The sequence below is a fragment of the Ranitomeya variabilis genome, chromosome 5, assembly GCF_051348905.1.
Source record: "Ranitomeya variabilis isolate aRanVar5 chromosome 5, aRanVar5.hap1, whole genome shotgun sequence".
Taxonomy (NCBI): Eukaryota; Metazoa; Chordata; class Amphibia; order Anura; family Dendrobatidae; genus Ranitomeya; species Ranitomeya variabilis.
This window is the reverse complement of record NC_135236.1, coordinates 21308300-21321294: the sequence shown is the minus strand read 5'-3', so window position 1 is coordinate 21321294 and position 12995 is coordinate 21308300. Positions and strand designations below refer to the sequence as shown.

The 12995-nt window shown below is 46.6% G+C and overlaps 1 protein-coding gene across 3 annotated transcripts in view; it reads left to right on the top strand.

Moving 5' to 3' along the window:
• LOC143773251 (NACHT, LRR and PYD domains-containing protein 1a-like) overlaps nt 1-12995 on the top strand; it is a 183434-nt gene that overhangs the window by 97906 nt on the left and 72533 nt on the right. For all 3 annotated transcript variants that reach the window (XM_077260742.1, XM_077260744.1, XM_077260743.1), the window contains exon 6: nt 10592-10866. In XM_077260742.1, coding sequence (XP_077116857.1) covers nt 10592-10866 — 275 coding nt within the window. The remainder of the gene's footprint in view (nt 1-10591; nt 10867-12995) is intronic.

The following is a 12995-nucleotide window of genomic DNA, read 5'->3' as shown; positions in this document are numbered from 1 at the left end:
CCGAAAGCCTGAAGATTGAAGCTCAGCTTTGTTCAGTGGAGGAGAAAAGCAAGGAGCGGCAGACACCATTAGTAGGGCCCAACCAAACTAGTAGGACAAATGCAGTTTCATATTCAAAATATAGGCCGAAAGCCTGAAGATTGAAGCACAGGAGAAAAGCACAGGAGAACACCAAGGAGTGGCAGACACCGTTAGTTGGCCCAACCAAACTAGTAGGCCAAATGTAGTTTCATATCTATATATATAAGAGGCATCGTGATTACTCGCTAATCCCGCCCCTGCACAGTAGCTCCGCCCCACCACATCACCACACATAATCCCGCCCCAACCCATTACCACACACAATCCCGCCCCACCACATTACCACACACAATCCCCCCCACCACATTACCACACACAATCTCGCTCCCCACCACATAACCACACACAATCCCGCTCCCCACCATATTACCACACACAATCCCGCTTCCCAACACATCACCACACACAATCCCGTCCCCCACCCCATTACCACACATAATCCCACCCCCACCACATTACCACACATAATCCCACCCCCCACCCCATTACCACACACAATTCCGCCCCCCACCACATTAACACACATAATCCCGCCTCCCACCACATCACCACACATAATCCCACCCCCCACCATATTACCACACATAATCCCGCCCCCCCACCATATTATTACACATAATCCTGCCCCTTATTAAATCACCACACATAATCCCACCCCCCACCACATTACCACACATAATCCCTCCCCCCACCACATCAACATAATCCCACCCCCACCACATCACCACACATAATCCCGCCCCTTACCACATCACCACACATAATCCCATCCCCCCAACACATCACCACATATAATCCCGCCCCCCAACACATCACCATATATAATCCCGCCCTCTTACCCCATTACCACACATAATCCCGCCCCCCACCCCATCACCACACATAATCCCGCCCCCCACTACATTACCACACATGATCCCGCCCCCCCACTACATCACCACACATAATCCCACCCCCATCTCATTACCTCAGATAATCCCACCCCCACCACATCACCACACATAATCCCGCCCGCCCACCACATTACCACACATAATCCCGCCGCCCCACCACATTACCACACACAATCCCGCCCCCCACGACATTACCACAATTATTGTTATTAACTTCATTTTAAGTTAATTTACCACCTGCGTAAGCGCTATTGAATGTTGTCATTATTTACATTAGTTTAATCACCAGCAGTGGTAATTACTGTAGATAGCAATGAGCGTGCCGAGCGTTAGCTGGCTGGAAACAGCTAGTTCAAAATATAGGCCGAAAGCCTGAAGATTGAAGCTCAGCTTTGTTTAGTGGAGGAGAAAAGCAAGGAGCGGCAGACACTGTTAGTAGGCCCAACCAAACAAGTAGGCCAAATGCAGTTTCATATTGTAAATATAGGCCGAAAGCCTGAAGATTGAAGCTCAGCTTTGTTCAGTGGAGAAGAAAAGCAAGGAGTGGCAGACACCGTTAGTAGGGCCCAACCAAACTAGTAGGCCAAATGCAGTTTCATATTCAAAATATAGGCCAAAAGCCCGAAGATTGAAGCTCAGCTTTTTTCAGTGGAGGACAGCTGTATTGAGTGGCGCAGACAGACACAGGTAGTAGGCCTAAAATAAAAAAGTAGGCTCTATGCAGTTTAAAATAGGTTACAGGGGTACACAGGCAGCATTAGTTTGGTCAGCAGAGGACGATTGCAAGGAATGGCGCAGACTTACTAGGCCTAAAATAAAAAAGTAGGCTCTATGCAGTTTAAAATAGGTAACAGGGGTACACATGCAGCATTGGTTTGGTCAGCGGAGGACTATTGCAAGGAGTGGCACAGACAGACTTAGTAGGCCTAAAATAAAAATGTAGGCTCAATGCAGTTCTAAACTGGTAACAGGAGTAAACTGGCGGCACTGCTTTGTTCGGTGGAGGACAACTGGAAGAAGTGGCTGACACAGTAAGTTGGCCAAAATAGTAAAGTGGGCTAAATGTCTGCAAAAAAAAATGTTCCTAAATAAACAGGTGGCAAAGCTAGGTACAGGGGTGGGTTCCTCTGCTGAGTAGCAGACAGTGGTAGTTCGCGCAGAGTACTCAGGTCTAAATGGAGGGCAGGGCCCCTGTATATTTTTACTATCATCTATCATTTCAACAAATTTGTATTGGCAGTGCCATTGAAGGATTTAACAGCACTGACTAAACAGTGGTGGAGCAGTGAGAGGTAAGTTTTGCAAGTGGTAGAGCACTGTTTGAGCTGGGGGGGGAACACTCTCTCATGGGAGGTGGTACTGGCCCAGGGCCCCTCATATTACGATGGTGTGTCTGACGTTGAGTGTGCACCACCACCTCCAGAGACACTTCATTGTACTATGAGGGACCCTGTGCCAGTGCCGTCACCCAAAAGTGGGCACACCCACCTGTCCAGGCAAACGGCACTTGCACGGGTACTTGCGCCAAGTGGTGACCTGTTATGATGGTCTGGTGGTTAGGAGCACCCAGAATGACCTGATGGTTAAACTGGAAATCGGGACGAGCTCTGGGAGTGGGAGCTCTGCTGACCGCAAACCCTAATCCTATCACACAAACACTAGAAATAGCCGTGGAGCGTACCTAACTCTCCCTAGACGCCTCTTACAGCCTAAGAGCTAACTACCCCTAATGATAGAAAATAAGCCTTACCTTGCCTCAGAGAAATTCCCCAAAGGAAAAGGCAGCCCCCACAAATATTGACGGTGAGTTAAGAGGAAAGTCACAAACACAGGAATGAAACAGGTATTAGCAAAGGAGGCCAGTCTTCACTAGATAGGCAGAGGATAGTAAAGGGATCTATGCGGTCAGCACAAAAAAACTACAAAAACCCCGCAGAGTGTGCAAAAAGCCCTCCTCACCGACTCATGGTGTGGAGGTGCAACCCTGCGCCCCCAGAGCTTCCAGCTAGCAAGGAAATATCATGAAAGCAAGCTGGACAGAACTTAGCAAGTACTAAGAAATAAATTCAGAACACAATGAACAATAAATGAGCTAGCAGTGACTTAGCTTCTGCTGGAACAGTCAGGTCATAAGAGAAATCCAAGAGAGATCTGAACCAGTACAGAGACATTGACAGCAGGCATGAGGTAACGATCTGAGTGGAGTTAAATAGAGAAGCCAGCCTAGCGATAAACGAGGGCAGCTGGGAAAGTGAACCTCAAGCAGTACCACTCAAAGCCACCAGAGGGAGTCCAAGAACAGAACTCACTGAAGTACCATTCATGACCACAGGAGGGAGTCCAAGAACGGAATTCGCAACAGTGACCATGGCCCCGTAGGGGGAGTCAGCCCATTTAGGGAGGTGTAAAAATGGCCTATGGTGGACATTCAGCAGCTGCAAATGGAGAAATTGGAGCAGTCAGTAAGAGGAGGCCAAAAGCAAGACCTTTTTACAGGAAAGCTACGTGTCAGCAGGGGAAGGTGGGGCAAAATAATTAGAAATCCATGATTGGTTCATTTTAATGAAGGTTAGATCATCAACATTTTGGGTAGCCAGACGAGTCCTTTTTTCGGTCAGTATTGAACCAGCAGCACTGAATACTCTTTCTGATAGCACACTAGCAGCTGGGCAAGCGAGCTCCTGTAATGCATATTCTGCCAATTCAGGCCAGGTGTCTATTTTAGATGCCCAGTAATCAAAGGGGAATGATGTGTGAGGGAGAACATCGAAAAGGGAGGAAAAATAGTTCATAACCATACTGGACAAATGTTGTCTTATGTCACTTTGAATTGATGCAGCAGTACCTGTCGTGTCTGCGGTCATTGCGAAATCACTCCACAACCTGGTCATAAAACCCCTCTGTCCAACCCCACTTCTGATTTGTGCACATCTAATACCTCTGCCATGTTGCCCCCTGCAGCTCGTGTGAGAACCATTACCGCCGCTGTGTGTTGGGAATGCCTGAACCAAACGGTCTACAAGAGTCGCTTGTTTGGTAGCCAATATTTGCTCAAGGTTCTCATGTGGCATGATATTTTGCAATTTCCTTTTATAGCGTGAATCCAGGAGGCAGGCCAACCAGTAATCGTCATCGGTCATCATTTTGATAATGCGGGGGTCCCTTTTTAGGATACGCAAGGCATAAACAGCCATGTGGGCCAATGCTCCAGGTACCAAATCACTGCTTGTGCTGGGTTGAGGAGCACTTTCTGGCAAATCAACATCACTTGTCTCCTGCAAAAACCATGTACCTGACCTTGCAATGCCACCAGTTTCTATTGCCCCCTGAGAAGCTTCCTCCTCCCATAAATATTCATCCCCATCATCCTCCTCCTCCACCTCTTCGTCCGCCACCTCGTCCAGGAGAGTTCCCTGAGCAGACAATGGCTGACTGTCATCAAGGCTTCCCTCATCCTCGGCTGCAGACGCCTGCTCCTTAATGTGTGTCAAACTTTGCATCAGCAGATGCATTAGTGGGATGCTCATGCTTATCATGGCGTTGTCTGCACTTACCAGCCTTGTGCATTCCTCAAAACACTGAAGGACTTGACAGAGGTCTTGTAGCTGCGACCACTGCACACCTGACAACTCCATGTCTGCCATCCAACTGCCTGCCCATGTATGTGTATCCTCCCACAAATACATTACAACACGCCTCTGTTCGCACAGCCTCTGAAGCATGTGCAGTGTGGAGTTCCACCTTGTTGCAACGTCGATTATTAGGCGGTGCTAAGGAAGCTTCAACGATGGCTGATGGTTCTGCATACAGCTGAAGTGTACGGGCGACTGGTGGATGTGCGAGCAAAGTCTTCGCACCTTCAGGAGCAGGGCTGGTAACCCCGGATAACTTTTCAGGAAGCACTGCACCACCAGGTTCAAGGTGTGAGCCAGGCAAGGTATGTGTTTCAGTTCTGAAAGGGCTATGGCAGCCATAAAATTCCTTCCGTTATCACTGACTACCTTGCCTGCCTCAAGATGTACACTGCCCAGCCATGAATGAGTTTCTTGCTGCAAGAACTCGGCCAGAACCTCTCCGGTGTGTCTGTTGTCGCCCAAACACTTCATTTCCAAAACAGCCTGCTGACGCTTACCACTAGCTGTTCCATAATGGGACACCTCGTGTGCAACACTGGCAGCTGCGGATGGAGTGGTAGGGCGACTGAGCTCTGTGGATGAGCTTTCACTTCTGCTGGAGGAGGAGGAGGAGGGGTGGCGAACGCCTACAGCCAACTGTTTCCTAGACCGTGGGCTAGGCAGAACTGTCCCATTATGGCTGTCCCCTGTGGACCCTGCATCCACCACATTAACCCAGTGTGCCATGATGGACACATAACGTCCCTGGCCATGCCTACTGGTCCATGCATCTGTTATGAGGTGCACCTTTCTACTGACTGATTGCCTGAGTGCATGGGCAATGCGGTCTTTAACATGCTGGTGGAGGGCTGGGATGGCTTTTCTCGCAAATAAGTGTCGACTAAGTAGGTCATAGCATGGTACTGCATAGGCCATCAGGGCTTTGAAAGCTTTGCTTTCAACCAACCAATAGGGCATCATCTCTAACAAGATTAGTCTACCAATTTGGGCGTTCAAACCCTGTGTACACGGATGAGAGGATGAGTACTTCCTTTTCCTAACGAGACTCTCTTGTAGGGTGAGCTGGACTGGAGAGCTGCATATGGTGGAACTAGCGGGGGTGGTGGTGGACATGGCAGATTGAGAGAGGGTTGGTGAGGGTGTTCTTGCTGTTGGCCTACATACAGTGTTTCCTACCAACAACCTGGTGATTCCCTGACTGCTTTGGCCTTGCAACAATACCTCCATATTTGCTGCAGGTGGTGTTCTAAATGGTGGGCTTACAGTGAGGGAAGCAATATAGCGTTGCTGACTAGCTTCATGCAGAGCGGGTGCACCTACGTTATGGGACGTTTGGTAGTTAGTCCAGGCTTGCAAGTGCATGCTGGTTAAATGTCTACGCATGCAGGTTGTATTTAAATTTTTGACATTCTGCACTCTGCAAAAGGTCCTTGAGCATTTCTAACAGATAAGTTTGCACTGATGATTTGGATCTTGGTTAAAAAATTGCCAGACTGCACTCTTCCTACTATCGAATACCTTTTCAGGCATTGCACGCTGTGCTACTTTCACCGGATGGCCACGCTGTCCTAAAACTGTTTTTGGTTTTGACACACGGTTTTGGCCAGATACGGGCCTGCCAGATGAAAGTTGTTGTGATGTTGGTGCCTGCTGCGGCTCATACTCCTCCGCTTCAGAGCTACTGCCAGCGGCACCCTGTTCCCCCAATGGCTGCCAATCGGGGTCAACAACTGGGTCATCTATCACCTCCTCTTCAATGTCCTGTGCACCGTCCTCTGTGTCACCGTGTAAGGTGCTATAGCATTCGGGACGGGGCACCATAGTCTCATCACTGTCAGGTTCTGGCTCAGTACACTGCGAGGGCAATGTAGTGATCTGAGTCAATGGAACAGCATAATAATCTAGCTGTGGCTGTGCATCTGTGCACTCCATGTCCGATTCATCTTGTAATGGCCTTTTAACAATTTCCCTTTCTAACCCAGGCACGGTATGTGTAAAGAGCTCCATGGAGTAACCTGTTGTGTCGCCTGGCGCATCCTTCACTGTTGTTCTGGGTGAAGGACACAAGGAAGCGACTTGTTCCTGACCGGTAGCATCCACTGACGACTCGCTGCTTTTAAATTTTGAACTTTCCAAAGAGGAAGCGAAAGAGCTAGAGGCTGAGTCAGCAAGGAAAGCCAAAACTTTTTCCTGCTGCTCCAGGTTTAAAAGCGTTTTTTTTCCCAGAAAAGGGAGCGTTCGAGGCATTATGTGTAGCCAGAGAATGATGCTGGCTCAACACCTCCAGCCTTAGGTGCTATTTTGCTTTTCCCACTACCACCAGATGCTCCACCACCACCACCACCATCATTACCAGCTAGCAATGACCGCCCACTCCCACGGCCTCTTCCACCAGACTTCCTCATTCTTGGGAAAATGTGACCAAAATAACAACCGTTATATGGTACTGTAAAACCAGGTAGAAGGTGTATGTAAACTTGTTGTGAATTTAAATCTCCCTTTCTATATGTGTGGGAGACTGCTGAAAAAATCAGGCCCACTGTATTACACTACACAGTATAAGTGGCAGAAAGTGGCTGGAAGATATATATAAAAAAAAGGACTGTACTACAATAACAATCTCCCTACAATGATCTCAGGACAAGTATGGCAGCAATAAAAAGGACTGCTGCACACAAAAGTGTGGACAAATAAACAATAGATCTGTGCAGAAACGAGCAACATGACTTTTGCTTTTAAAAAAGCAGTTGGTTTGCACAGCGGCGTACAAACAGCAATGCAGCTATCAGGGAGCCTTATAAGCTACAGAGCTGATGCACAGAAATCTAGCCTCCGCTATCCCTGCAAAGAATAGGTGGTATTGGACAGTGGAAATCGCTACAGCACAAGCGGTTTAGTGGTTAATATTTCCTCCCTAACAATATCCCTTCTTCTGACGAAGCTGCAGCAACCTCTGCCTATGCTCAGATCGGCAGAAGTAAGATGGCGGTCAGCGTGCACGCCCCTTTATAGCCCCTGTGACGCCGCAGAAAGCAAGCCAATCACTGCCATGCCCTTCTCTAAGATGGTGGGGACCGAGACCTATGTCATCACGCTGCCCACACTCTGCGTCCACCTTCATTGGCTGAGAAATGGCGCTGAATGCATCATACGAAACGCGACTTTGGTGCGAAGATCACCGACAGCATGGCCGATCCCACACTGTGATCGGGTCAGGTTTCACGAAACCCAACTTTGCCGAAAGTCGGCGATTTTTGAAAATGTCCGATCCATTTCGCTCAACTGTAGTGGTGAGCATAAAGCTTGAATAGATTTTTTGATGTACTTTTTTTTGTGTTTGGTGACCTCCATACCAAGCAATTCTGAATTCAGTTTATTGACATCCCACCCATTATTGTAGAGGACAACTGGGTCATATACTGGACATGAATAGGTCAGTTTTGATGGTTGGTCACAGTTGCTATGAATTATTAGTCATGTATTATTCTCACAAACTATTGTAATTTATTGATTTGTGATTCTATAATAGCTTATTATTAATTGACAGTTGTGTACTGTTGATTCAACACATGGTTATGAAAACTGACAGGTTGTCACCGTTTAATATTGAGAGTTGTGGGTTGACTGCCAAGATGTATATTTGTTTTTAATAGTGATGAGTGAGGGTACTCGTTGCTCCGGTGTCCTCCGAGTATTTATGACTGCTCGGAGATTTAGTTTTCATCACGGCAGCTGAATGATTTACAGCTATTAGCCAGGCTGAGTACATGTGGGGGTTGCCTGGTTTCTAGGGAATCCCCACATGTATTGAAGCTGGCTAATAGCTGTAAATCATTCAGCTGCGGTGATGAAAACTAAATCTCCGAGCAGTCATAAATACTCGGAGGTCACCCAAGCAGCGAGTACACTCGCTCATCACTAGTTTTTAATTGTTTTTATTGTTTGTGAATTTGTGTGTCCTAACGTCCAAATAAAGCTATATATTTTATTATTATCATGATCTGAGCATTTAAACAGATGTGCACGCCCATTTTTGTCTGGTATTTTTTGCTTTGAGTCACATTGTATTTTCAGGCTTGGTGTGGTACCCTGTTACACAGATTGACATGCAGACTATCGAAAGGAGGTGCATCCTACTTTATCCCCTGTAAAAACAGGCAACATACTAACACTGTACACAGATACAGTGATGTAGCCTTATTATGTATAGCACAGTCCCTTAGTATATAGTGTACTCACTTATTATGTATAACACAGTCATTAGTTACATGGTTTCCTCTTATATTGTGTATAACACCGTCCCTTATTGCGTACCATCCTCTCTAGTTAAATATGTTGCCGTCCCTTATTATATATCTTCCTTTGCTGTTACGTGCAGTGCTGTCTCTTACTTTGTGTATTCTTGTTATTTTTGTTATTCATTGCACCCTCTTTTATTACATAGTCCCCTCTCTTGTTAGATATTAAATGACTGCTGATGGGGCAGTTGGTGACCAGACAACCAGTCCATCATCTCCTCTATTAGAAAAGAAGCTTTCATATGCTCCATCTGCCATCATTGCATTATACAGCTAACAAGACAGGACAATATGTAATAAAAAAACAGGGCTCTGTATAATCCAATATGTAAGGGATGGACCTGTACATAACAAGAGAGGGCACTGTGTAATAAGAGATGTCAACATACATAATAAAGGAGACTACGTAACATATATATGTAACACCCCAGGAAGCCGGTTGTTACAGTGGTATTGCTTTCCTCACGTAGAGGGTGATGCCATGCCTGGAAGCTACAAGGATCCTCTTAACAGGTAACACGTACATACAACACTGTTCTGACTCCAGACCAGAATGGGGAGCTCTGGACCCAGTTTCAGTGTGGCTTCTCTATATATTCTGGTTGGAGGAGGAATTAGAGGAGTCTGTGAGGAGAGCTGGAGCTGAGCAGACATGCAGCTCTGTAGTTCCTGACAGGAGAGTCAGGCAGTCTGTAGGAGACTGTGAGGGGAGAAGGAGCAAAGGAGGAGAGAGAGAAACTGTAGTGGAGCTGCAAGTGGGTTCCCTCCAGGATCAAACGCAGAAACCGGAGGCTGGAATTCCGAGGCTGTGGGGGTAACTGTATGCCCCACAGCAGAAACTTGCAGGCAGGAGATTCCAAGTCTCCTGGCTACAGCTACACCCGAAGGCACAGCAGCAGATAGAGCTCGGAGTCACCACGAGAGAGGGACCCCTGTAAAAAGGCTCAAGTTGCCTACCATATGGATAGTGTCTACCTAAAGAGACAGAGAGGATCTTGTACGAAGCCTCAGGCAGCAAGGGACTGAGAACACAGTGCAGTAAGGAAGGCTTCCAACCCTACCTGGCTAGGGGGATTCCGAATCGCTTCCAGGCTGCCCGGATTCCAAAGATCACCTGTAACCTGTATCTGAACTGCACCAGTAAAAGGTAAAGAGACTGCAACTTTGTGTCCTCCAATTATTTCCTGCACTTCAACATCTATCATCCTTACCAACTACACTGGGAGCCCTGGGGACTAAGTTCTACCTGTGGGGAACTGTACCATCTCTGCTGCAATACCATCATCCCCAGAGGACCCCTTTAAGCAGTGTCAACCATTTCTGGCCAAGTACCACAGGTGGTGTCACAAACATCACTTTTTAGACTTTTTTTCCCACTCTACTTTATACCTTTTATTGGATGCCCAGGGCCACAGACAGGGTCACTGCCACTGTGACACATCCAATTAAGAATGGGCAGGGTACCAAGTACCCCACGGTCCTAGTGGGTGCTCAATATACATGTATGTGTGTGTGTGTGGCTATATATATCACCATAAAGTGAGGGGTTCAGACATATTTCTTGCACAGGGGCCCCAAGCTGTCAGTGTTCGCCATTGATGGAGCCAATATATCCACTGCAACTTTTTCAATGAGACATGTCTTTTTTTTCAACTAATTTTATTTCCATTTATTTTTTTTACAGGTTTTGAAGAGGACAAATCATTAATTCAATGTTTCCACTACAAGCATGATAACATAACTTTGGAAACACCATCTAGAATAGAAGCAATGTACGCAGTGTTGGAAAATCCCACCTTCTCCTGTCATGGAGTTATTCTTTCCTCCTGGAACCGATTAATGAGAAAACCATGTCATGGAATGGTCCTGTTATTCTGTAACACTATTATCAAAGATAATCAAAATCACATGTATAGACTTCATCTGTATCTGCTGCCGAGGATCCGCACACTGGTGAAGGTTTGTCTTCCATTCTTTCTATAACAGTGGCTCACTATTCTCGGCAAATGAATTCCAAGTGGTACAGCCTAATTACACCTTAGAAGAGTTTTTGTTAAGGTTGGGGCAAAACTAGAATAGCACTGTGATATGTGGACAAAGTTAGAGTACATCACACAGCTCCCCTTTTTTGTCTTAGTATTTTGTATGTTTATTTGTCGATTGATTTCAGTGGAATCGGCTGGCCATCTGTTGTTATAAGAGCCTTTCAACTCTTCCTCAAGAGAGTAGAGATAAAGGTCAGGTGGCTTGAATACAAATACCTGAATCTTATATTTTCTATGCAGATAAAACAAAGGCTTATCTGGCACCATATTACTATTTTCTCACCATAGAGACCCCATAAAAGATTAGCTGAGTTGAGCATTCAAAGTCAAATTGAGTGAACCAATTCAGCGCAAAACATATTTGAGTAGAGTTTTTAAAAATTTGCAGAACCTGATGAATTTAAACAATTTGCAATTTGCTTTGTGTGAATCGGCTAAAACGGTTATGACCATTTAATGCAGTGCAGATGAGAAAGGGTCACGACTAGTGTTGAGCATTCCGATGCTGCAAGTATCGGGTATCGGCCGATACTTGCTGTATCGGAATTTCCGATACCGAGATCCGATATTTTTGTAATATCGGATATCGGTATCGAAACAACATTAATGTAAAAAGGTGTAAAATAAAGAATTAAAATAAAAAAAATCGCTATACTCACCTGTCCGACGCAGCCGGGACCTCGGCGATTGTAAGCGGCAGCGTTGTTTCTTTAAAATTCGCGCTTTTACTTGCTTACGTGAATTCCCGGCTTCTGATTGGTCAGGGCGGCCATGTTGCCGGGACTCGGACCAATCACAGCAAGCCGTGACGAAATTACGTCACGGCTTGCTGTGATTGGTCCGCGTCCCGGCAACATGGCCGCCATTAACCAATCACAAGCCGTGACGTCACGGGAGGCTGGACACGCGCTTATTTTGAAAAGCGCGCGTGTCCAGCCTCCCGTGACGTCACGGCTTGTGATTGGTCACGGCGCCATATTGCCGGGACGCGGACCAATCACAGCAAGCCGTGACGTAATTTCGTCACGGCTTGCTGTGATTGGTCCGAGTCCCGGCAACATGGCCGCCCTGACCAATCAGAAGCCGGGAATTCACGTAAGCAAGTAAAAGCGCGAATTTTAAAGAAACAACGCTGCCGCTTAAAATCGCCGAGGTCCCGGCTGCGTCGGACAGGTGAGTATAGCGATATTTTTTATTTTAATTCTTTATTTTACACATTTATATGGTTCCCAGGGCCTGAAGGAGAGTTTCCTCTCCTTCAGACCCTGGGAACCATCAGGAATACCGTCCGATACCTGAGTCCCATTGACTTGTATTGGTATCGGGTATCGGTATCGGATTGGATCCGATATTTTGCCGGTATCGGCCGATACTTTCCGATACCGATACTTTCAAGTATCGGACGGTATCGCTCAACACTAGTCACGACCTCGAGCACATCCAAAGATTCTCCAATCACATGGTATAGCACAGTGAATTAGGATGGACTATCATGGCCTGTATAAAAAGTAGAAGCAGGAAACTCAGCAGCATTTTCATGGTGAATCTGGATAGTGAGACGACTGTTATGACCCCAATGGCGAGGGTCTCAGAGATATCAGCAAGTCTGCGAAGTACAAAAATCCAGCTCATAGGGCAGTGGTAACTGGGTTGACCATATATCTACTCCTAACGCCAACACTAGAAGTAGCCGGGGAACATGCCTACGTTGGTCGCTAGATGTCTCGCGCCAGCCGGAGGACTAACTACCCCTAGAAGAGGAAAACAAAGACCTCTCTTGCCTCCAGAGAATAGACCCCAAAAGTTGGATACAAGCCCCCCACAAATAATAACGGTGAGGTAAGAGGAAATGACAAACACAGAGATGAACTAGGTTTAGCAAAGAGAGGCCCACTCACTAATAGCAGAATGTAGTAAGATAACTTATATGGTCAACAAAAACCCTAACAAAAATCCACACTGGAGATTCAAGAACCCCCGAACCGTCTAACGGCCCGGGGGGGAGAACTCCAGCCTCCCTAGAGCTTCCAGCAAGGATAGGAT